General features: G+C 37.9%; 1 protein-coding gene and 1 pseudogene across 1 annotated transcript; one reads left to right on the top strand and one right to left on the bottom strand.

The window, feature by feature from the left end:
- Positions 1 to 537: 537 nt before the first annotated feature.
- LOC121247082 lies at positions 538 to 10,603 on the top strand (annotated as a pseudogene).
- LOC121247081 (probable LRR receptor-like serine/threonine-protein kinase At4g37250) lies at positions 10,258 to 13,709 on the bottom strand. The gene is made up of 3 exons (XM_041145416.1): positions 11,528 to 13,709; positions 10,495 to 11,163; positions 10,258 to 10,455 (listed from the first exon to the last, which is right to left on the bottom strand). Exons 1-3 carry the CDS (start codon positions 13,206 to 13,208, stop codon positions 10,451 to 10,453), a joined length of 2,355 nt encoding a protein of 784 aa, XP_041001350.1. The 5' UTR covers positions 13,209 to 13,709; the 3' UTR covers positions 10,258 to 10,450.
- Between the last annotated feature and the right edge of the window lie 12,275 nt (positions 13,710 to 25,984).

Raw genomic sequence — 25,984 nt, 5'->3', positions numbered from 1 at the left:
CATAACAAATAATTTTTTAATTATTTGATGGAATATTATGAGATGTCGAGAGAACGATGATAACTAATATTACAATGGATGGATGTAAGAGAGTTGTATTTGTTTCTTTCATAGCCTCAAATGGTTGTTTTGTTTTATCTTGAAACTTGTAGGGCATGTTATTATATTTAAAAATTTTATGTGCAGTCACTTTTATGTACTCTTTTATATAAAGTCACTTTTTCTATTATATTTATAAGACATTGCATTCAATTTTACCCCTTTTTTGGCAAAATGGAGGATATAAAGAGGCAATAAAAAACACTAAAAAACTCCAAATAAAAAAGATAAACGTCATGCAAAAATTCCAAACCAAACGCCAAGGACTGTGACATTCTTGATTTCCTATACACTAGATGGGAGTTTTACCTTGGTAGTGGTGTCGACTCTCTATCCTCACCACAAAAACCCAGCCAAACTTTATTTTAACGCATAGATTTTTCTCACTCCCATTTCTTTGTGTCTCTCCGAAGAGAATCCTAAAAAAATACAGTCGTACTTAAGAATGTCTGTCTCCTCCCACTCCTCTCAAATCTCACCTCTCTTTACAAATGTGCCATCTCCACCGATCGTCATGGCTTACGACAAGAAGATCAAGATTAGAATTAACAGGCGTGGAAGGATCGATCGTTTGGTTGCCAAGGTTGTTTTCCAGAGAAACGATGTTGAACTCGTTGTCAGTAACGATTCCTTCATAACCACTGACTACATGAATTATATGTTCAAGTACGACACCGTTCATGGCCTATTAGGACACCAGTGGCTAGAACCTTAGAAGACAAGAAAAGATGAAGTAAAGTGATGAAAGTGAAGGATTCTGGTCTTACGAAGTAAACTGAAGTGAAGTAAGGTTGAAGTGGGAATGACGTCATTGAGTATTATGAAGAACTGCATTTTGGGGGCTGATTGAAGTGGAGGCTATTGTTTAAGGAGATGCAATACACATCATTTTTTTGATTAATAAGTAGAGTCTGTCATTTTGGGTATGTTGTAATGGACACTGTTTTGGGATTAAAAACACCAAAACGATGCACTTCATATTACTGTTATTTTCAATTGCTTGTGAGGTTAGTTTATCAGTGCTAGGAGTTAGTTATAGAGTCTGTAGTGTTTTCGTATATGAGGTGAACATGAGGGAAAAAAAAGGGTTCTGGAATTTGTTGAGGCTACTCTCTTGTATAGAGGTTTGGAATCCCTCAAAGCATTCCTTTATCAATATACGTGTGGCTCATTGAAGCTTTTCATCAAGCACCTCCCCTACACCCCTTGTTTTCATTACAACATATTCCATTTACATTTCCACCAAATCCTTGTTATACCACAACATCCACAACATCAATTACAACAAGTATCTAACAACTGGTATTAGTATCCATTGATCCTATGGCAGATAACACAAGGTCCAAGCACCAACAACAAGAGGCTCTTCAACACCAAGTCGACCACTAACAACAATCCATCACTAAATTGAAAATTGATGTGCAGGAAATTAAGGACCATATGAGAACCTTCTTCAATACCCCGCACCACCATAACCAGGATCCTCACCATGAGATTAATCAGGAACAGGAGAACCAGGATAATAGACGAGTTAATTTTTGAGGGGTTAGGCTTGAGTTTCCTCATTCTTAAGGAAACGACCTAGTGACTTGGATCTTTAAAGCAAACCACTACTTTGACTTTCATCAGACTCCTCTTGCTCACAAGATGCTTATGGCCTCTTACGACATAGAAGGAGAGACTCTTGTGTGGTATCAAGACATTGTGGAAGGGGGACAATGCATTGGGAAACATTAACTAGATTCATGCTTCTTTGTTTTGGCCCAATAGAGTACGACGATCCCATGGAGACATTGACCAATCTGAAGTAGACAGCATGGTAGCAGGGTATAAGGCATAGTTCGAGGCCTTGTCCAACCGTCTGAGGGGGTTATCGGATGCTCATAAGCTAAGTTGTTTTCTCAGTGGCTTGGAGGATGAGATACACATTTTTTTCAAAATGTTCAACCCTGTCAATGTAAACACAACATATGGGTTAGCAAAAATGCAAGAAGAGTACCTCTTGAGTACTAAGAAAATCAGCAAGTCTATGGGGGAGAAAGCATGGTACAGGAGTGATAGAAAGTTCTGCACACACCTCATTTTCTAATAACAATTACAACAAATGGAAAAAAAGAAAAAAGGAAAACGACTAAGCAAGTGTCATCCATGCAAATGGATGAGCAGTGAAGGATTTGACTGTACTACCACTGTGAGGAGAAGAAAGTTCTTATCGGCAAACCTGAGGAACTTGAGATTTCTTTGGCTGCCATTACTGGAACCCCCACCGTTAGAACCATGCGATTGGTGGGAAACATCATAGGAGACCAAGTGGTTATACTAGTGGACTCGGGGAATTCACATAATTTTGTTGATTCCGCCTTAATTTCTAAGTTGCAGCTGCTAGTGGACTGTTTCATTAATTTGAAGGTGAAGGTAGCTAATGGCCAAAGTCTAAGTAGTGAAGGAATGTGCAGAACCGTGAAAATGAAGGCACAAGGTACTTTATTACAACCTCCTCTTCATTTACTAGATTTAGCTGGTTGTAATGTCGTACTCGAAGTCCAAGGGTTAAAGACCTTGGGCCCGATAACTTGAGACTTTTCGAAATTGTTGATGAGTTTTGTGTTCGAAGGGAAAACAGTGGAGTTGAAGGGGTCGAAGTTAAATCCTTCAGTTGTAGAGGATAGCCAAAAAAATGCTCAAGGCCACTATGGCTAAGGGTAAAGGAATTTTGTTACAAATCATTTGTGATGAAATGGAAGAACACGTTTCTGAAGTAGTAGAAGGGGAAAATTCTGATCTGTTTGAGGAATTTACAGAGGTATTTAATGAACCTAAGGGGTTACCCTCATACCTAGGGGTGGCAATATGTGACACGGCTTGTTAACCCAACACGAACACGACACGATAAAAGTGGGTTAGGGTTTAGCCTTAACGGGTTCGGGTCAAAACGGGTTGACCCATTAAGACACGATAGCTTAATGAGTTGATAACGAGTCAACCTGTTATGACTCGTTATAACCCGTTATGACCCGTTAAGAAAGTTAAAGTTACAATTATACCCTTATACCTAAAAAATAAAATTTTTGAGATTTTAATTTCGATATTTTTATTGTTTAGATTGTAATTTTAGACTTGTAGTTAGTTTTATATTTTTTTTATAGATATTGTGATTTTAACATTTATATAAAATTATGCTAAACTTAACTAGATCAAGGGGGTTAATTTTGGGTCTGTTTAATCCATTTATATAAAGGGGTCAAAACGAGTTGACACGACACGACCCGTTATGTTAAGGATCGTGTTGGGGTTTGAGATTTTGACACGATAAGCTTAACGGATCGGGTTAGGGTTGACCTATATAGTATAATATACATGTCTTGACACGATACGAATACGACCCATTAACACGATTTGACACCCCTACCCATACCGCAACCATGACCATCAAATAGTCCTTAAGGAAGGCACCCAACCCATCACCAATAGACCTTACCGATACCCCTACTACCAGAAAATAGAAATTGAAAGAATAGTAATTGAGTTATTGAAGTCAAAAGTGATGAGGCCAAGCTCCAGTCCATTTTCTTCACTTGTTTTGCTGCTTCGTAAAGCCGATTGGAGTTGGAGGCTTTGTGTTGACTATATGGCACTAAATAAGGAAACTGTAAAGACAAAGTTTACTATTCCAGTTATAGACGAACTACAAGATGAGCTATGTGGCTTGGTGATCTTTTCTAAACTTGATTTAAGTATCACCAAGTCAGGGTAATGCCTAGTGACATTCCTAAGACGGCCTTTCGCATCCATGATGAGCATTACGAGTTTTTGGTGATGTCTTTTGGCCTCACCAATTCATTAGCCACCTTCTAAGGGTTGATGAATGATGTATTTAAACCCTGTCTAAGGAAATTTGTGCTCATGTTTTTCAATAATATATTGGTGTATGGTAGGTCTCGGGAGGAGCACTTAATTCACCTAAGAAACGTCTTAACCATGCTAAAACATCATTGCTTGTATGCAAAAAAATCTAAATATCGATTTGCAGTTGGGGAAGTGGACTATTAAGGCCATATGATTAATGTGGAAGGTGTGATAGCTGATTTTTCTAAGATTGCCACCATGATGGAGTGGCTAGAGCCTAAGAATGTGAAGGCCTTAAGAGAGTTTCTGGGGATCACAGGGTATTACCAAAAATTCATCTAGAATTATAGACTGATTGCAACGCCTCTTACATCTTTACTTAAGAAGAACTTCTTGTGGGACTAGGAGGCCAACAAGGCATTCGTGGCCTTAAAACAGGCAGTTTCACATCCCTCTATTTTGAAATTACTTGATTTCAGTAAGCCTTTTAAGATTGAATGTGATGCTAGTGGAAGGGGAATTGGAGTGGTTTTAATGCAGTAAGGGCAGCCCATTTGTTTCTTAAGTCAAGTACTTAAAGGTAAGGTCCTCTTATTATCTACCAATGAGAAGGAGCTATTAGCGCTCGTCATCGCCATGCAAAAATGGAGGTCATACCTCCTTGGGCAGCATTTTATTATCAAAACTGACTAACAAGCTCTCAAGTTCTTACTTGAGTAATGAGTGGGTACTGAGACCCAACAAAGGTGGATAACAAAATTGATGAGGTATGATTTTTCTATTGAATATAAGAAGGGAAATGAGAATAAGGTGGTTGATGCCAGTTACAAGAGGTTATGTGTTCTGCTATGATTTCTTTTCCCACCCCACTTTAGGTTGAGGAACATAAAAAAAGTTATCAAGACTCTAAGGAGTTGGCTGAACTGCTTAAGCAGCTGGAGTCTAATCAGCACATTCCTAAAGGGGTTTCCTTACAACAAGGTCTGATTATAAAGAAGGGCAGACTAGTATTGGCTTTAGATTCTGATTTCAAGAGGAAGATATTGCAATACGTGCATAATAATCCCCAAGCTGGTCATTCGTGCTACTTGAAGACATACCAAAGGGCCAAATGAGACTTTTACTGGAAGGGCATGAAGAGGGATATTAAACAAATGGTTAGAGAGTGTGATATGTGTCAAATTATGAAGTATGAGACCTCACACCCAGCTAGGTTGCTTCAGCCCTTACCTCTTTCACAACAGCCTTAGACTGACATATCCCTTGACTTCATTGATGGGTTGCCTGTTTCTAAGGGATTCTATGTTATATTTGTGGTTGTTGATCGTTTTTTTAAGTATGCACATTTCATGACTTTGTCCCATCCTTACACTGCCCAAGTTGTAGCAAAAGAACTCCTGAAAAATGTTTTTAAACTTCACGAATTTCCTAGGTCTGTGGTGTCCGATAGGGATCCCATTTTCTTAAATTCGTTTTGGCAAGCCCTATTCCACTCTTAGGGGTCTTCACTAGACTTTAACTCAGTCTATCATCCTCAAACGGATGGCCAAACTAAAGCTCTGAATAAGAGTATTGAATGCTATATGAGGTGCTATGCAAGGGTGAAATCTAAATTGTGGTCACAGTGGCTCACCATGGCTGAGTGGTGGTATAACACGACTTACCACACATCCATTAAATTGACCTCGTTTGAAGCTGTCTATGGGTTTCCACCCCTCTCATTTCCTATGTTCCAGGACCCAGTACCAATGAGTTTACTGATTAGTTTTTATGAGATAGAGATCAAGTCATTCAGTTATTGAAGCACAATTTAAGTGAAGCCCAGAACAGAATGAAGCGTTATGCGGACAAGAAAAGGACAGAAAGGGAGTTTGAAACAAATGATTGGGTTGATTTGAAATTACAACCCAACAGACAAAAAAACTTTGAAATTGAGACATAATATGAAACTGAATTGAGGCAAGGACTATTAAAGTGGCTTACTGATTGAAGTTACCCGAATCGTCCAAAATCCATCCAACATTTCATGTCTCTTGCCTTAGAAGCTCGGATCCCAGGTTCAAGTCCTTCCTTCCCTTCCTCCAACAGATCAGCTGGGTGAAGTGTTGCTGGAACGAGAACAAGTACTTGATTGATGAATGGGGAGGCATGGAGATCAGGCTGTAACAGAGGTGCTTATAAAATGGGTGGGAGTTCCCAAGGAGGAGAGTAGTTAGGAGTTGCTGTGGCGGCTATAAGGCCTTTACCCACAACTTGTGGGCAATGTGCTTTGAAGGGGGTGACTTTGTTAGGACACTAGCGGCTGGAACCCTAGAAGACGAGAAAAGATGAAGTGAAGTGATGAAAGTGAAGGGTTTTGGTCTTATGAAATGAATTGAAGTGAAGTAAGGTTGAAGTGAGAACGACGTCGCTGTGTATTATGAAGAACTGCATTTTGGTGGCTAACTGAAGTGGAGGTTGTCATTTAAGGAGCTGCAATACGCAACATTTTTTTATTAATAAGTAAGTAGAGTCTGTCGTTTTGGGTTTATTGTAATGGACACTATTTTGGGGTTAAAAACACCAAAACGGTGCACTTTTATTACTGTTATTTTCAATTGCCTATGAGGTTAGTTTATTAGTGCTAGGAGTTAATTACAGAGTCTGTAGTGTTTTTGTATATGAGGTGAACATGAGGAAGAAAAAGGGGATCTGAAATTTGTTAAGGCTACTCTCTTGTATGGAGGTTTGGAGTCCCTCGAATAATTCCTTTATCAATATACATGTGGCTTGTTGAAGCATTTCATCAAACACCTTCCTTACACCCCTTCTTTCCATTACTGTATCTTCCATTTACATTTCTACCAAATCCTTGTTACACCACAACATTCATAGCAACAATTACAACAAGTATCTAACATGGCCATTGGAAGCACCATAACATTAAGGTCAAGAACTCTAGCACCCTTCTTTTTGGCCAAAATCCCGTCATTGTTTTCGGCATCTAGAACCTGGAAGGAAACCCATGGGAAAAGATGAGAGTTGAGTATATCTTGGAGCCTACTGGGGTTTTCACAAACAAAGAAAAGGCTCTTAGCAAGGATGCACCAATATTTGTTGTGGGTGTGAATGAAAGGAACACATGAACCAGCTTGACATTGTTTCTAATGCCAACTATACCACCAATGCCTTGCTCCCCTTGCCAAGGTAATCATGGACAATTTTAGAATTGTTAAGGGTCTAGTGACCACCATCCACTCCATTACCACCACCCAGAAGGCTGTTGAGATGGGTCAAGAATCTTTAAAGGAAAAAAATCATAGCGGAAGTGGAAGAACTTGTATGCAAAAAGATTGGCAGATCTACAAATATCAAAGGCGAGGTCCTTAGTGGAAATGATCTAACTAACAGCCAGATCCAACTAAAGTTCGAAAGAAATTTGGAGAATGTTGTCATGTGTTCTCTGGATCTTGATAAGGCAAAGGTTAAACATGTCAATGATGCATTTGAAAATAATTACTGGCTTTGAATTCTTTGTGGATGATTTGCCTTTATGGGATTTTTTTGATGCGTTGCATCGAGATGATAATGGTGGAAGCATGCCCTTTCCACATGTAAGAAATGTTTTGCTCCTCATTGCTTGATTTATTGCCATTTAAGGATGTTTTCTAACCCTTTGTTAGAGGAAGAGAAATAAATCATGTGGGAATAAATTGTAAGAGCAAGCAGAACGCGATAATGGAAAAGAGATTCATTATCAATCTCTTCGTTACGATTGTGTTTGTCTAAGGGTCATATGGTATAGAAATAGCCAATAGCCTTAACCTTCTAAATGCCAGGCAGTATTTCTAAGAAGAATATGGGGGTGAAGTAGGTTGTAAGATTAGTGAAAGTCATGTGGTCTTTTGTTGGAATACCAAATGTTGTTAAGGCATGGAACACCTAAACTCCTACTGAGCGTAGTCTAAGTGGGTCAGTAGGACAAGTTTATGTCTTGTTTGTGGGTACTGATTTTGCTCTTTTCTGGTATCAATTGTTTTGAACCAGCTGCATCCCTTAAAGGTCATGCCCTCGGAGTTGTTTCTCTAGTAGTTGGAGTTAATAGGCTCTATTATGGGTACATGGATTGTACTATACGTGTCTGGAACCTTGAAACTTTGCAGTGTATACAGACACTTAAGGACCCTACTACAGTGGCGATGTGTGTTTTTTGCTGGAACAAGTTTCTATTATCGTGTGCATTAGACCAAACAATAAAGGTGTGGGTTGATACAGAGAGTGGAAATTTGGAAGTCACATACCCTCACCATGAAGAACATGGCCTACTTACCCTATGTGAGATGCATGGTTCGGAAGTTAAGCCAATTTTGTTATGCTCTCCCAATTATAACTCTATCCACCTGTATGATTTACCATCATTTATTGAGAGGGGTAAAATCCTTGCTAAACAAGAGGTTCAAGCAATTCAAATAAGTCCTAGTGGCCTTTTTTTTTCTTTTTTTTTTTTTATGGGTATTGATGCATGGCTGTTTATAATGGAAGTTTTGGTCGATAAAATTAAGGTTGTGATGATAAGTGGCCATCCAATTGAAAATGGAAGAGTTCAACCTCAACCTCCACCATAAGCTCAATGGCTTGGTTCAAAACTAGCAAAGAAACTACTTCCCAATGCAGTTACGTTAATTATTGATGGCTTAAAGAGGTTGTATAGTGAAAAGCTAAAGTCATTGGAAGTTACATATCATTTTAACGATTTGTATTTCCCTCGATGACTAACAATGATTTTGATGCTAAACCCATGGTCATACTTTTGGGAATAGTATTCAGCAGAAAAGACAACATTTATAAAACATTTACTGTTTGCTCTGCTTCCAATTCTGGGAGGGACTTTTGATGTCCTTCAAGGAGTGATGTCCATGACTAAAGTACTGGTGATGTTAATTGCAATTGTGGTTGTTTTACTAGTATTATCTTGTACTTGTGTTCCTAGTTTACTTGAGACTACAATTGTGGCTTGCAAGGCTAGTGATGAAGCTATCAAAAATTTTGAGTTTATGAAGAATTTTGAGACCTGCAAGCATGTTAGTTGGTCATTTCCTGACTGAGGGAACTCTATAGACCAGATCAATGAATCTCACTTGCACCTTGTGGTCGGTGCTCTGATGGTGGAGAATTTATAACAGTTTCCATGGCTTTGGGCACATTGGCTACGGGCTTGGGCTTGGTCTTCAACGCAAGGCTACTGGACTGGAGTGGAACCTAATATAGTTTAGTTAGTGTAATGGCCTTAGGCCCCATTAGGGAATTCTCACATAAAAGTTATAGTGGCGGTATTGTTCTTTTCATCCAAAAAGTAATAGAATTGTCTTTCTACCATCTTCTTCCTTCTGAAATTTTTGGAGGTTTTTTTATCCACGAAATGAGATATTTCATTTATTTACTATCAATCCATTAAAAAATACTACTACCTAAGTGTATTTTAAGTTTTTTATTTTTTTATCATTTTATTTTAAATATTTTTTTAACATCCTTAATCATTAAGAAAAAAAAAATATAATTTTATTAATATTCACTTCCTAAATTATTAAGTAAAATAAAAAATTAAAAAAAAATTAAATACGAAAAGAGTAGTAGATAGATAGTAGTAGGGTAGTAACCCTATCATTATTCTTGTGAGATACAAACACAATGTGTTGATCTCACTGTATTTTTTGTGGATCTACGTACTATATCTCTTGAATAAAGATCTTGTAACGAGCGTGTGGAGATTTGGCGTAGGTTGGTCATGTGGGCTTGTCGGGTAACTTCGTTGATTGCAAAAGACATGCTCGATGCTATGGATCATCCTCTCCATGTCATTTAAAATCAATAGTTTCTATTTAGCGTAAAGCATAAGAAATATAATCTCATATTTTATATCATATTAACAATCAAAATATCTCGTATTTAAATTTAATGGATAATATCTACTTAACGTGAAATGAAAAACATCTCGTCACCTAAGAAAGCCTTTTAATTTGCTCTACCCATATTCTTTAGGATTAATTAATACGAATGTTTCATATAGCTCCTTTCTCCGTTGTTGTACATCTCTCTACTACATTGACAACTGATTACCGGATCTAACGTGCCATTGAAAAAGGAAGCCCATCTTATTTATACGCCACACAAAGATGGATATCCGCCCACATGAGCATCATGATCATGATCGTGGGTTTAGTTTATTTAGACATGCCAATAGTCCAATCCAATCACTTTCAATATTATCGGATGATCGCAAAGCTCTTTTAACTTATGTTATCGACCAATTAACATAGGACGACAACACAAGGATCGACCAACATAACTATTTGACTAAAAAAACAGAGAGACATAAAATCCGATCATTCCTAGTATCTAAAATGAGTCCAGAATTAGCAGGGGTAAATTGATGTCACACAACAAGATCTATTCTATGACTTCACGCGATTACAAGGACAAAATCATGAGACCAGATGACAATCTCTGCGTGCGTCTATCATACATACTACATACACCTCTATCAAAAAGAGTCATAATCTTCTTAGGGACCATAATAGTGCGATGAGGAAGATGAACATGGGATTCTCTCAAGAACTTGCATGACTTCTTTCATTGTGGGTCTTTTGTGCGGGATTGGAGAGGCACAATTAAACCCTAGCTTGAAGCAAGCCATTAGGACTTCCTCTTTCCCTTCCATATCAGCTCGGATTGCCACATCAGCCATCCTCAGAGCCCGGCTCTTATTCTCAACTATAAGCCCCATTTCCTGACTCATGTCATCCACCACAATAACCTTCCCAGTCAGTAGCTCAAGCAACATCACCCCAAACGAGTAAACATCCCACTTTGGTGTGGGCTTTAGACTCCTAAGCGATTCGGGTGCATGGTAAGGTGATACCCCCAACGAGCTCGGACTTGGGCTTGGGCTGAGTCCAATTCCAAGATCTTGGAAGCTGTCGCGCGATGTCGTGGATCTCTTGCTCCCAAAATGTTGGGCCGACACTCCAGCTTTATAGCTCGTGTCACCCGATACGAGTCTCTCAAGACCGAAATCCCCGATCTTAGGCTCTTTATCGGAGCCCAAGAGGACGTTACTAGGCTTCAAGTTGCCATGCACGTGCTTCTTGTCGTGGAGGTAGGCAAGGCCGCGGGCCACACCTTTTGCTATCTTGAGCCTGAATTCCCACGGAACATGGCAAGGAGAGGAGCCCACTTTCCCTGAAATTCCAATTCCCATTCATCAGTCTCTTTCATAGGAACAAAAGTTAGCAGAATGTGTTGATATAAAAATGAAAAACAAGAAATTGGGGTCACTTTCCACTAGAGTGACAACCCACACAACAACAAACACACTTCGTGGCGTATTTCTATTATTTATTTACGTCTTCCGAATTACGAACGAGTACGTGTATCGCTATCAGGCTCTGAAGGGCTAATGCATTTTTTAAGTTGTTCAGATACACCTACTCCACTGTCAAAATCTCACCCTTCCAAAGCGTACTTTAGCAAAAATATACTGACATGCTAAACTGCGCCACACAGAGAGAGAGGGGGAGAGAGAGAGAGAGAGAGAGAGACTGACTGTAACGAGCGTTGGCGAGGCTGCCATTGGGAACGAAGTCATAGATGATGAGCTTCTCGTCGGCGCCCCAGTAAAAGCCACGAATGCGAACCAGGTTGGGATGTACCAACTTAGCTATGACACGGACCTGGTTCTCGAAGTCTTTGAACCGCTCCGCACTGCTCTCACCGATTCTTCGAACTGCAACTGCTGTCCCGTCTTCTAGGACAGCCTTGTACATTATGCTCGAACCGGTGGCACCTAATATATAAGCTGAAGCCTTTAGCAGCGTCTCAAGCTCGAGTTTTTTCTCCACACCATCAATGGTCACCAGCGTCCCTCCTTTGCCCTGCTCCTGCTCTTGTTGCCGTTGATGATTTTCTTGACCCCTTTGACGGCTTTGGTGTCCATGATCTTCGCTGTCATCAGACTCTGTGGCGTCTGAGCTCTCTTCCTCTTCTACTTTCTTTCGCAAGCATGACCACCTCGTGAATCCTCTTGACTCAGAGGAAGACGATGACCAATCATCCTTCGCCTTGTTAGCTTCTTTCTTCGCTGTATTCTCGGCTCTCTTCTTTTTCTTCTTCAATTGGTACACGTAGAAGAGAATCAAAGCGAGAATTGCAATACCTGCAACATCTCCAAGAACAATTCCTATTATCGTTTCTGGTCTCAGGCCGCTTTGCTTTGCCTGCTGAGAGGCCCCTGTTGGCGACCCAGGTGTCAAGGTTTCTATGGTGGAATTCGTTGTCTTTGGAATGGCAGCAATTGCAGGAGGAGAGGTAGGGGAAGAGACACTTGGCGGAGAAGATGAAGGAGAAGAAGGAATCGGACACGGATTCTTGGTTGGTTCCCCACACAGATCAGGATTCCCTGAAAAGGATTTGGATTCTTGCATCATGAAAACATCAGATTCCGGGATTTCTCCGGTGAGATTGTTGAATGATAGGTCAATAGTAGCATTGTCTAGAATTCTCTCGGCAAACCCTGGCGGGATATTCCCGGAGAACCTGTTATAGGAGAGGTTCAAGTAATGCAGACTAGAACCACCAAAGTTAGAGGGTAGGGACCCATTCATCAGATTCGAGGACAGATCTAGGACCTTAACAGAGTCGAACCCACTAGGAAGAGTACCCAAAAAGTAGTTGTTCTTCAAAGAAACAGTGGTTAGATTGCTGAGAGTTGTGAGGTCGTTGGGTATGTTTCCCGCCAAGGCATTGTCAGAGAGGTTAAGAAACTGGAGCTTTTGAAGCTTGCCTACAGTCTTAGGTAGCTCACCAGAGATCAAGTTGTTTGACAAATCAAGAAACTGGAGCTGAGTTGCGTTGAAGAGCGAAGAAGGAAGAGAACCATTGAGAGAATTGTTGGAGAGGTTGAGATTCTGGAGGTGTTCAATCATGCCGAGATTGACAGGGATGGAGCCAAGAAGCTGAGAGTTTGGGAGAGCCAAACCGATCACCGGTGAGTACCGAGAATTGGCCGCTAAGCCTTGAGCTGCACATGTAACTCCTTTCCATGAACATGGCGTCTCGTCGTAGTAGTTCCAGCTGTCTAGTACGCACAGAGGGTCGCTGAGAACATAGAACTTGAAAGAAAGCAAGATAATACCATCTGAGTTAAGCCCACAAGATTGAATTACAAGTAAAGTAAAGGCAAGAATCGTCCACCATAATTGGTGAACAACACTTTCGGAGCTCATCATTTTACACAGTGACACAACATTTTCCCTACGGTAACACACAGAGAGAGAGAGAGAGAGAGAGAGAGAGAGGTGACTGTGATTTATTACGAAGCAGGGGTCATGTGATTGAAGATTGTTGAAAAAAAGGAGAAAAAGCGAAGAAATACACAGCTCAGCCAACCAAACATAGTATGGCGTTCTGCTCAGGTCCTCAACTATTAATCAAGGATTAAATTGAAAAATTAAATGCCGTCACCGCTATTTCTTCTCTCTCTCTCTCTGTGTCCCCCGGTGCTCACGTCTGTCTTCAATAAACAAGAAGAAATATGGTACCCCGAAAAGCATCTTTGCTACAAGACACCTGGGTGGAGTTGAGAGTTGCTGAAACGCCCCCTTGGATTGACTTTACCTAGCACTGCTTAATTTATTGCTCTCGTCACTATTACAATGCTAACAGTTGTATTTTCTTTCTCCCTCTCTCTCTGTTTATAGCAGTTACGTTGAAGTCTGACCCTACAAGTGAAAACTTCTCCACCATTTATGTCTTTTTTTTCTTTCTTTTTTCCCATAACCACAGAAAAAAATGGAACTAGAAGCAAAAATATTGTGAATTCGATTGATTTTCTAAGTACTTTGGAACATTAGTATATAAGAAAAGCACAAAAACGAACTGTGAATCTGTGATCGAATGCACAATTCTTTAGAAGAAGGGGCAAACAGTAGATAATACTAAGAATTGTGCATTATTGTAGGGGGGCCAAAGAGGGTCCAAATGTTCTATGATTACAGCATCACTGATGGATTTGTTGAGCAATCTGGTCTTCATTCAATGCTCTACCGCTCCAGTTTTGACTAGCAGGCATTAATTTTATCTGCGGTACTTGCACATACTGGGAAAATGTAATCAATGAAATCTTAGTTTTCAGAATTAATATGATCATGGAAACTGATGAAAGCAGTAATAATTGGGAAATTTAAGATTTTTCTGTGATCTCAAATAAAAGAAAATTAGACACATAAATCTTAGATATTTTTCTATCATCGGGATTAAACTGTATGGCTAGCAAAATGCACCGAGATGGTTCTATGCTTCTTATCCGAGTTGTGATCATTGTGAAGGTGGACAAGACCAGGAGGACCACCAGCAATCTGAATTCCAAATACACGCCGTACGAAAGTTTGCAGCTGGATATTGGCAACAAGCCATTTTTGGTCCTAGTTTTGGTCCTCCACTGTACAAAGCTTCTCCGATTTAGACACCAGAGCTAACATAAACCTGACACATGGGAATGCATCATCTCATCCATCACAAACCAACGCCATTCTCAGTTTTTTCCCAGTTCTTCTTAAATTTATTTGTGGCTGCTTTAAAATCTTACATAGTGTGATTAAAGATGACAAAATTTAAGATATAGAATGACATTTCTGGTTCGATATTAAATCACTAGAACACCAAAGCTTGAAGGAGCCCGCGGTGTTGCTTTGTTTGGTGATCAACCATTCACTTGGAATGCCCAATGAAGAATAGGATTTACTTACGAAGGTATCAAACTCCATTTTAATGACAAAACCTCCTTTTCATCGTGTTCTTTAATATTCCTCTCTTTTTGTCTAAGTGAAAGAGAAAATTGACAGAAAAGATCTAAACCAGTTTACTTTTTCTTTTCTGTGAAAAGATGGTAATTGCCACAAGAGAGAGGTTGGAGGTGGAGATTGGGCCATGGCTGTTTGAGAAAGATGAGCAAAAGTAAGAAACTTTTGGAAAGGGTCAGCTTTCATCCACCAAAGCCACTCAACGTTCAGGAATTTGACAGCATGTTAGGAAAAAGATGAATTCATGATTATGTAATGGTAATATTGTTGCCTCTGTTGTAAGAGTGATACCTATTGTATCGATTAAAAGTCCAAATAATGAAAGCTTAATGCAATAATGTTGGACCAAATTCTCAAGTTTAAGCTTTTGGGACCTGACTCGGATTCTCTTTCGAAGTGTCTATCTCACAAATAGGGCTGTAAATGAACCAGTCTACTCGATAGCCCGCTCGGTACTCGCTCGGTTAAACTCGAATCGAATTCGACTCGTGAAAAAAAAAGCTTGTTCGTTAAAGCAGATACCCGCTCAAATTATAAATGATACATACTCGACAAAACTCGACTCGACTTGACTCGACTAAGACTCGTTAAAGCTCGCTCGTTTATGCTCGAGTGGATTCGTTAGCCCGACTCGATTAAAACTCATTCATATATTGATAAATATATACATACACATATGTATATATACACACACATATATATATATAGTAACTAATAATATAAGCATATCACTTTTATAATTAAATATATAATATGTAATCTAATTACGTATGTCTATATAGTGAATATATACTTCATAAGTATATTTTATAATTTGTATAATAATTAGTAGATAAAATTTAATAATTTTATATACTAGTATATGAGAACCATATATGAAATAAATATATGATATCATATTAAGTGTATGTATTAATAATATATGTAGGCTATAATATATTGTTATTTTGGATAAATATAAACTAGTTAGATATTAATTATTTATAAATTTTTTAAAATTTTATAATTCAATAGAGGTTCTACCTGTTAGTTGTATAAATTCAATATTAGATTTTTATTTATTTATTTATTTTATTTATTAATTATTAAATCTAATTAAAAAAATATACAGTTCAAGCTCGAGTTCGGCTCGACTCGAACTCGTTTTTGGGACGAGCTCGAGCTCGAGCTCGACTTGAACGTTTAGCTTATCGAGCCGAGCTCGAGCGAAGAATAAAAAAAATCTCGATCTCAAACTCGAGCTCGAGTATATTGAGTCGAGCCGAGCTCGGCAAGCCAAAGACTGACTCGGCTCAGCTCGTTTACAACCCTACTCACAAACGAGTATGAACACAATACTATGACATCAACATGAATTGCCAAGATGAGATTATATCCTTCAATTATTTTTTATTGCTAGGTTTTTTCTTTTTTCCCTCTCCTAGGAGCAAAGCAATGGCATATATATAAATATATATATATATAAAGAAACAAATAATAAAACAATATTGTTAACGTCATGTTTCGCACATCTTTGGGTCAAGCTCTGACAACTTAGGTCTTCAAAAAGGGGCCATGTGCAAGGTAGAAAAGAGTGTGGCTTTGAGAGGGTGGCCTCGGGACCGGGTAACCTCTAATGCTAAAGTTAGTAAATATTCTTGGAGTGTAGTAAATAAGTAAGAAAGTCTAGGAATCAGAGAGAGCATTTTGGTACCTAGAACCTACTACTTATACTACTAGTCCAAGGAGCAGATCGCGCCTGCTTTCATGAAGCCCGTGTTCCTAGTAATGTTCCTTTTGTCAGAATCTTTAAATACGGTATGGTTCTGCAACAACGTCATTAATGTGGCATGTTGTCCGAGTGGCGGAACCATTAATGTGGCGTGGTTCTCCAACCTTCTCCTCTTAGTTTGTTTTCCTTCCTGTCTGTTCATCCATTTTCTGTCAGTAGATCAACGGTTCTCCGTAAATCACATCTGTCATGTGGGCGGACACTCGATGACTGAACACTACTCGAGGGGTCCTTAGATCGACAAGTCTCATCCTCTATAACACCTTCTCTCCTACAGGTTATGTATATATGAGCCTTCAAATGGATCGGGTTCATGGCTTTATGCTCTGGGCAGGCTTGATAGGACCTTTTTGGCTTTGTGGGGAAAATCTCCTTACAAGTATCATGAGTCAAAACCTGCCTGTGTCCAATACAAAGAATTGTGGATGAAAGGGTCGGTACTGGAGTTACTATCCCTTTGGAATATGACAGCAGTCCTTTAAACAAGCTGGCTCATGTACGTTTTGTTTTGTATGCGAGCCGATGACCATTGTTGGAACTTTTGTAGAAAAGGGTCGGCAAGCTAGTTTTCACCATATAAGGTGAAAATATGGTGAATATTGCATGCAGGATGTACTAACTACTAATCTTCAATTCCCACATTGAACGGATCTTGTTTCTTTTGCCCTCTCTTTCATGCGTACGAAAGTAGGAAGTCTACGCATTTCTACAATACAAGTAAACCATGTCCTTCGTAACTATTGCTAGACTAAGACTGCACTGACCTGTGACCAATATTAACAAATATTGATTTTACATGTATTGATTAACCTGTATTGATTTTACATTCTATCTAAAAAAACAAAGATTATTTTTGCATTTAACATCGACTTTGACCACCACGGGTGGCCAAGTAGCGGGATGGAAACGCTACCCAAATTTGCTAGCTATATATATTATGAAAGGCTTGGAGATAATTATTTTTTCAACTTTTTTAAGCAGGTGGTATCGATTTCACTTGTCAAGAGGCACATGTTAATTTAACGTTGTTAATATTAATTATTAAATTTAATAGAAAGAGTTGTTGGTGGTAGATACACCATGCCTAAGACCCACCAAGCTCGACTATAAATCTATCAACAAGAAGCAAAGGAAAAAAATAAGAAAGAGATAAGATAAGACAAATAGATAGACATGAGGAAAGTAAGTCAGACATATAAATAAAGATGATGAAGTGACATAAAGCCGTCATTCTTTACTCCCAAGGACATGAAGTGACATAAATATGATATTCTTCACTCTCAAGGATCCAATATAAGAAGTTATCTAAGATCAAAGACAAGGGCGGAATTAGTATTTGGTACTTGGGGGGCGATTAGCAAAGTGTGTCGTATATAGGGGTGAAAAGTAACTGATATTTAAGGTAGCAAAGTGTGTCACCGACATTTAACATTAACTATATAAAGTTGTTATCTAGGGACAAACTAAATTATTAAAGCCACCCATCTAAATCTCTCACTTAAGCTCCATCAGACTTAAGTGAACGATAAAAATTAAGATAGAAATAGCCATGTAAGATTTTTTGAAGCAAATGATAAAAATTAAGTGAACAAAGATAAACTTTTTTATTGAATCTAAGATTTAATATTGTAAAGTCTTTATAATATAGTAGAAATAATTATATGAGATTTGTTGCATTCACTCCTAATTGTTAACTCGATAATAGTATATATAAACAAGCTAGCTAGTAGAACTTGAAAGGAAAAGTGTAAATAAATAGGAAAAATGAGGTTGAAAATTTACAAAATAGCTTATAAAAAGAGATAAAGATATTTTCTTGCCTCTTATGAGATGTTAAAAAAAAAAAAAAGGAAAACGTGAGATTTTATTAATGACAAAAAATAGGTGTAAGTATGAGAAAATTATTAAAAAACTAAAAGAAACCTAGATAACTAAGTACTAAATGAGATTTTTGAAAATGTTTTGGGGGGCAAATTATCTTTATATTAGGATATCTTTAAAAAAACCATATACTAGCCTGGTTTGCTTTCAAGACTAAAATTCAAAACTTTGAAAATCTTGAAAACCTCATATTTCATCATTACAACTTTATCAAATTTTTACATAAAATAAAATAAATAATTCAACTTTATCAAATCACAAAACAGAAAAAATATTACAAAATATATTCTATCAATATTTTATTCAATTTTTTAATTTTAGTGTCAACTCTCCTATCATATCTAAAAACAAATGAAGCCTAAAGCATGTTTTTGAAAATTCGGGCTAGAGGACTGAAGGATCTTCTACAGATCTCTTCGCAAGAGACTCTAGATAGACCATCTTTTCTAGGCTAAAAAGGGCTCACCAACCCTATTGTATAGTGATGTACAAGAAATCATAAGAGACTGTAAATACTCCAATCATAGTGGGTTTACTCTCCAAACGACCTGTAAATGTAGGTTCTATGCCAAATCATATAAATTCGTATATTTCATTCTCTATTTAAATTTCCTATCAATTTTCTTTATTTACTATTATGGATGTATACAATGGTATTATATATATCGATGTCCCAAACTGCCATTGTAGGCTTCAGACTGTATCACCGAGACCAAAATCATTCCTGTGAGTCGAGAACAACTCTTTCTCCCGTTCCAAAATTATTGGGCGATTTTTGTGAGAGTAAAAAGGATAATTACAAATACATGGATGAATTTTACTTTAAACAAACTATATAGAGGAAGAGTCGGGTTACACTCTTGACAAATTCTCTCAGAAGGTTAAATATTTTTTTTTCAATAATATTTTTTATTTCTTTAAATATATTTTTTAAAATATTCGCAACATTTTATTGTCAGTAGAATCTTCGGGATACAAAGCATTTCCCATGGAGTAAAATTATTGAGTAAAGTTAATGTACGTGTAACACTACAACAAGACAATAAAAGAAACGACGAATATTATTTTTCAGTTCAGGTGAAGCTGCTGGAGTCTTCCTCTGTCTTGTCTAGTTGGAATTTGATGATCAGGAACCATCCATTTTCTTAGCCATTACAACTCGTACAGGTCAGTTGAATCTCGTCAAAAGGCTAATTTCAACTGTAACTGCACGTGCAGCCCTCTAATCAAGTACTCCATGTCTTTAAAAGCATGTGGAACCAAACCCAAGAAAGAGAGTGTAATGAAACGTTCGTCTTTTGTAAAGGATAAAAAAGAATGAACTGATAAGGTAATGGTGTCCAATGGTTCTTACAAGTCCGTACATAAAAATATTATTCATGGTGACATTTAAATCAATGATATAAGACGGTGAAAATATTTTATTTCATTTCATTCTATTATTATAATTTTTTTAAATTTTTATATAAAATATGATAAATAATTTAATTTTTTTAAATTTTAAAATAATAATAATATTAAAAAATAATATTTTATTTAATTTTCATCTCATCATAATTCACTATCTAAACTGTACCTAAATATAAATGTCTTTCGAGATAAAAGGTATTCTTCCGAAGAAGAAAAAAGAGAGAGAGAGACTTTATTAAAAAAAACTAGAATTTCATCATCTTCTAAAAAAATACTTTACTAAGCAGACATATAATTGTGCCTGGAATTTGCTTATACGGCTTCCTTCAACCAATTTTCATTATGCTTCTTGGATGTATGAACCTATCTTACCCCCCAAGATCTCTGTTTTATCTGGAAACTTTGACATATTAGTATTCCAGTTGATGATAGTTCAATAATGTGATTTTGCCTTGGCTTCTAGTTAGCGTTGCTGCTTGGATGGGCACCTTAAAACAATTTCACACGTTTTCTTAGACGGTCACTTGGCAAGAAGAGTGTCGAGGCACTTCTCTCTAAACTTTTGGCACATCGTATTTATTCACTTTCTTTAAAGATAAATTAGTCTCATGACTCGTCATATTGGACTGTATTTAGATGCTCAAACCAGGTATCTCTCATTGAGCAGCTACTACTGATTAATTGAAAAAAGTTTCCTTTCTTAGAAAACGTTATGCTAGGGTTGCGATTTTGTTTTGCGCTTGTTAGGCTTTTACGTGATCTGCATGGCAGCCGTTGATGCCTTGTTGCCTCCGACAGTTCAGTCTCGGTCGTTCGCCGATCTTATATTTGCTGTGCCGAAGCCGTTGCTAGAGATAGAGGTGCCTTTCCATCCACCAAAAATCATAGATGGCGAATAATGTTTTACGTTTTCGACAGAGGAGTTAGAGAAAATTGCCTAGCCTTTTCATTTCTCCATAGTGCTCAAGTTCCTCCGGTAAAGACCATCCGTAGATGCCGTGAGAGCCTACATCCATAACCGATGAGGTCTATCTAGTATGCTAGTGGTTTCTTCCATGTAGCAATCGAGAAACGTCTTCATTCAGATGTGAATGGGGTTCCATATAGACCATTTGCTTGGACACTAGAACTTCATGAAGATCTTGAACCTCCTTGTGTGCTGGGTTGGGTATTCTTCCTAGACTTCCACCCAATTTCTATCATTCGTCTGTGCTTAAGTTTCTTACGGCGCCGATAGGGAAGTATATTCGACATGATAATTCCACAACTTGTGTGACCAGAACAAATGGGACACGTGTATGTCTTGAGATTGATTCATCTAAAGATCCTATTTCATATTTTTGGATAGGAAGACCAAAGATGCAAGGAAGTAGGAGGGAAGAGATTATCTTTGAAACATTGCCTGCAAACTATTCCTTTTGCAAATGTCAGGGACATAATGCTAGAACCTGTCATGATGGTAGTGATAATAATAATAATAATAATAATAATAATTAAAAAAAAAACACTAATGGGGGCCAAGTTTGGGTTGAGAAAGGAGAAAAATATGGGGTTGAGGGATCACTGTTGATGAAAAATGTACTGCCAGAAGTCAAGGGCACCAAATTGGTCGCTACTGATATTGTAGTGTAGGAGGTTTTTGATAATTCACTAGTTTTTTTTCTAGATAGGGTCATTGATGCTAGAAAAAATGATGAAATTGATTCGGGTCTGCTGGTTACTCATGTTTCTAGAAATTAACAAGAGAATGTGCAGGGGTCTATGGCTGTTCAAGAATTGCATGATGTAGGAGTTAATATCTCTTTTAGGTCTGCATGCAGTGGATCTGAAAGTGCACTGGGCCAGCATTAGTTGCATGCAGTTGTTCCGTTTGTGCAAGATGATCCTTGTGAGATACAGCATGAGGAGCATTTCATGGGCCAACTGGAGGAACAGTTTGTGGGCCAGCGTGAAGATCAGTTTATGGGCCATCAGGAGGAGAAGTCTGTTGACCAGAGAGAAGAGCAGCTAGTGGGCCAACAGGAGAAGCATTTTGTGGGCCAGCGTGAGTCCCATGCCTTTGTGCATGTGGATCAACGGGAGGAATTGATGGGCATAAGGCCCAAAGTGAGCAATGGCCCGCAAGTCTAAATAGTGTTGCAAATGGGTTCAGTTTGATTATATCAGAGGATCAGACCATGGCTGCTGAGAATGTTGATGAAATGGAAATGCCTAATAATTCCCAATTAGAACCTGAATTTGAGAGAGATAGATTAAAGGGATAAGTGAAAGGATTATTGTACTGACTCGGAGGGTACAAGCAATATAGTTGGTAAGTTTCAGAAAATGGGATCTACTAAGGCAGTGATTCGCCCTTCCAAACTTAATCTATGATAAGTCTCTTTAATTTTTAGAATATTAGGGGAGTTGGTACTTCTCGGGTGCAGTTGAGAAAAATCAAAAAAAATTATAGGCCTAATATTTTATCTTTGGCTAAGCCTTTTTTGCTGGAGGAAAAAATTCCTAATTATTTAGGTTGGTTTAATTGTGAGTTCTTTATCACTAATGAATTACAAAGTGAAAAAATTTGGCTGTTGTGAAATTTGGTTGTTTTAGTTCAACGGTTGACAGGTTTTAATCAAAACGTGATTGTGAGAGTTGAAGAGAACGGTCATGTCTTTCTTCTTACCATTGTATATGCTAAGTGTAATCGAATTGTGAGGAAAGCTATCCGAGAGGATCTGGAGGCTACTGGTAGTGGCAATCTTCCCTGGGTTATTTGCGAAGACTTTAATATTACTAAAGATGATTCAAAAAGTATAGGTGGTCATCCCTGCCCTTTTGCAGCTATAGAATATTTCAACCTGTGCATTCAAAACTGTGTTTTGCTGGACATGAGTTATAGAGGACCGAAAATGACTTGGTGCAATGGTCAAGGCGGACTAGCTCGCAGCTGGGCACGGTTAAATAAATGTTTTATTTATTATAATTTTCTTAATTATTTTTCTAATATTTTTTTCCAGGTGTTGGCTCATACTATCTCTGATCATTCCCCATTGGTGATCCAAATGGATGAAGATCCATTCAGGTATGGGCCTAGTCCCTTTCGATTCTAGTTTATGTGGACTGATCAGTTAGACTTTCTTCGTCTTGTGGAGGGGGTGTGGAAGCAAGTGGGACTTGGTATTGTGCTTTGTAATTTATCTTTTAAATTGAAAAGGGTTAAGGTGGCGCTTAAGGAGTAAAATAAGCATGTTTTTTGTAGGACTAATATCATTATTAAAGATTTAGAGCAACATATTGATAATTTGGAAAATCATCTCTAAGTTTGTTTTAATGAAGAGGATGATAATGATCACTTGGCGTTTAAGTTGGAGTGATTAACCTAGATGGGTAGAGAGGACACTCGTATTTCTCATATGGCCAAGAAAAGTTGGCTTAAAGATGGGGATTAAAATTCAAAATTTTATCATGCTTGCCTGAATGCCAAGTTTCATCATAGGGTTGAGGACATTTGCTTGGCTAATGGCATTGTTTTAAATACTCCTTTAAACATTCATAAGGATATTGTTGAGTATTTTCAAAATTTCCTGGGTCATAGAAGTTATCATGAAGTGCCTAATTTAAGTGATTTGATTCTTCCGGTTATCTCCGGTGAGGAGAACTTAGCTATTTGTAGAGCTCATTCTGTTGAGGAAGTTAAGAATGCACCTTTTAGTATTCCCATTGATAGTAGTCCTGACCCAGATGGTTTTGGTTTTGGTTTCTTTAAAGTTTGTTGCGATATTGTTAAAAATAACATTTTAGAAGCCATTGTTGATTTTTTTTCAAAATCGCTCGCTTCCCAAATTTTACACTTCTTCTTCTATTGTCTTAATCCCTTAGGTGGCTAAGCCTTCTGGTTTTGATAAATTTAGGCCTATTAGCCTTTGTTCGGTGATTTATAAGACTTGTGCTAAGATTATAGTGGGTTGTATGACGAATTTGCTCTCTAAGATGATTTCTCAAGAGCAATGGGCGTTTATTCCGGGTCGTAATATATTTGAGAATATTATTTTAACTCAGGTGATGGTCCACTCTATTTATAAAAGATCTAATTGGGAAAATGTTTTGGTGAAACTTGATATGTCTAAGGCTTACGATAGAATGGATTGGAATTTTTTATTACATGTCTTGGCTAATTTTGATTTTTCTTCTCATGTTTGTGATCAAATTAAGTTGTCTATCTCCTCATCCTAGTATTCAATCATGATGAATGGTACCTCTTTGGGGTTCTTTAAAGGTGAGTGTGGTTTGAAGCAAAGTGACCCTCTTTCTCCTTATTTGTTCATCATTATGCAAGAGGTATTCTATCGCAGTCTCAAAGAATACTTTGAGAATGGTAAAATTGGTCAGTTTACTTAAACTAGAGGCATCCCTCTTATTTTCCATCTTATGTATACTGATGATATTGTTAGTTTTGCTAATGGTGGTAAGAGGTTTATGCGAAGTTTGATGAAGGTTTTGAAACTTTATGAAGATTGGATGGGTCAAGTTCTTAATAAGGATAAAAATGCTATTTATTTTTCTAATAAAATTCTTGTCTCCAGGAAGCTTTCCCTTATTCGTATTACAGGTTTTTCTGAATGGTCTTTTTCTCTTAAGTATTTGGGTGTGCCTACTATGGTGGGTAGACTTATGGCTAGTCAGTTTGGTGAGTTGCTGGGCAAAGTTAATAAGAACATTGCGGGTTGGAAGATGAAAATGCTTTCAGCAGAAGGGCTTACTATTCTTTTACGTCATGTCTTATCTAGTATGACCATTCATCTTCTTGTTGTGTTACATATTCCTAATGTTGTGCTCATGGCGTTGAATAAGCTTATGAGCTCTTTCTCTTGGGGTGAATCTGATGGTAAGGGTAAGGGGATGTGGATATCTTGGAAACATATTTGTAGGCCAACTAAAGAAGGTGGTTTGAGTATTCAGGATTTTGGGGACATTCAGAGAGCTTTAAGTATGAAATTTTCTTGGCATCTCATGCAGGGTCAGTCTTTATGAGCAGATTTTTTTTATGGTACGTATGTTAGAGGTAGTCACTTATCCATTTTGGTACCTAATGAGGGGATCTGTTTTTGGAAGTCTATTGTTCGTAGTATCCCAGATGTCCTTAATGGTTTTAAATGGATTGTGAAAGAGGGTAATATTTCTTTTTGTTATGCTAATTGGGAGGAGGGAGGTCCTCTAAATGGCAATTTCCTAGTGCTTGAGAAACGTTTGTTGAAAATAAAAGAATGTCGTATTGAAAATGAGTGGGATATTCTGCTATTGGAAAGACTTGTGGGTCATCAGAAAGCTTTTGATCTATATCAATTCTTGGCTAGGAGGAATGAGGGGCAAGATGTTTTAATTTGGATGAAAGATAATAGTGGGAATTTTAATACTAAAAGTGTTTGGGATTGTATTAGGGTTAGGGCACCTTCTTACCTTGGGCTCAATGGATTTGGCATATTAACCTCCCTAAGAAAACTTCCATTATGATGTGTAATGCAGTTAATAATTGTTTGAACATTGATGAAAGGATTAAAAGGATTGGCATCCTTATGGTTTCTAAATGTAATTGTAGTACTATGAAAAATATAGAGGATCTGAATCATGTGCTATGTACCGGGGATTTTGCCAGACGTATTTGGCGGTTGGTTGCAATTCAGCTTGGAGTGCATATGGGTGTTTTTCAAACATGGCAAGACCAAACGAAATTTTGGTTTCGTCGTGCGGGTAAGTCTTCCCAGGTGCAGATTATTTTTGGCCTTCTCCCATATATTGTCTCTTGGAAGCTTTGGGATAGGCGTTGTAAGGCCTGGTACGAAGAAAAGGTTGATATGGTTGAGTTGGTTTGCCTTGTTGTTAAATTATGGCTTCACCATATTATGGACATGATTATGAAAGTTTCTAAAATTTCTACCAAGGATGTTGCAATTTTACACAGATTGGAAATCCCGATCTTATTACCTAGACCTAAGCAAGTTCGTGTGGTGAGGTGGATCTGGCCTACTCAGGATTGGGTGAAACTTAATACTGATGGTAGTAGTTTTAGTGATCTGGGACCGTTAGGAGCTGGGGGTGTTATTCGTGAAGACTGTGGTAGGTTATTTGCGGCTTATTCTATGGTTTTGGGTTTGGGTTC

This window comes from Juglans microcarpa x Juglans regia, chromosome 1S (genome assembly GCF_004785595.1).
Source record: "Juglans microcarpa x Juglans regia isolate MS1-56 chromosome 1S, Jm3101_v1.0, whole genome shotgun sequence".
In the NCBI taxonomy this organism is placed as follows: Eukaryota; Viridiplantae; Streptophyta; class Magnoliopsida; order Fagales; family Juglandaceae; genus Juglans; species Juglans microcarpa x Juglans regia.
Note: the sequence above shows the minus strand (reverse complement) of the source record. Positions and strands in the feature narration are given on the sequence as shown.

Excerpts from the sequence above, each read along its gene's own strand:
- LOC121247081 (XM_041145416.1), bottom strand. The coding sequence starts at position 13,208 with ATGATGAGCTCCGAAAGTGTTGTTCACCAATTATGGTGGACGATTCTT. Across the intron at positions 11,164-11,527 it reads CCTCGCCAACGCTCGTTACA|GGAAAGTGGGCTCCTCTCCT; the intron begins GTCAGTCTCTCT and ends TTGGAATTTCAG.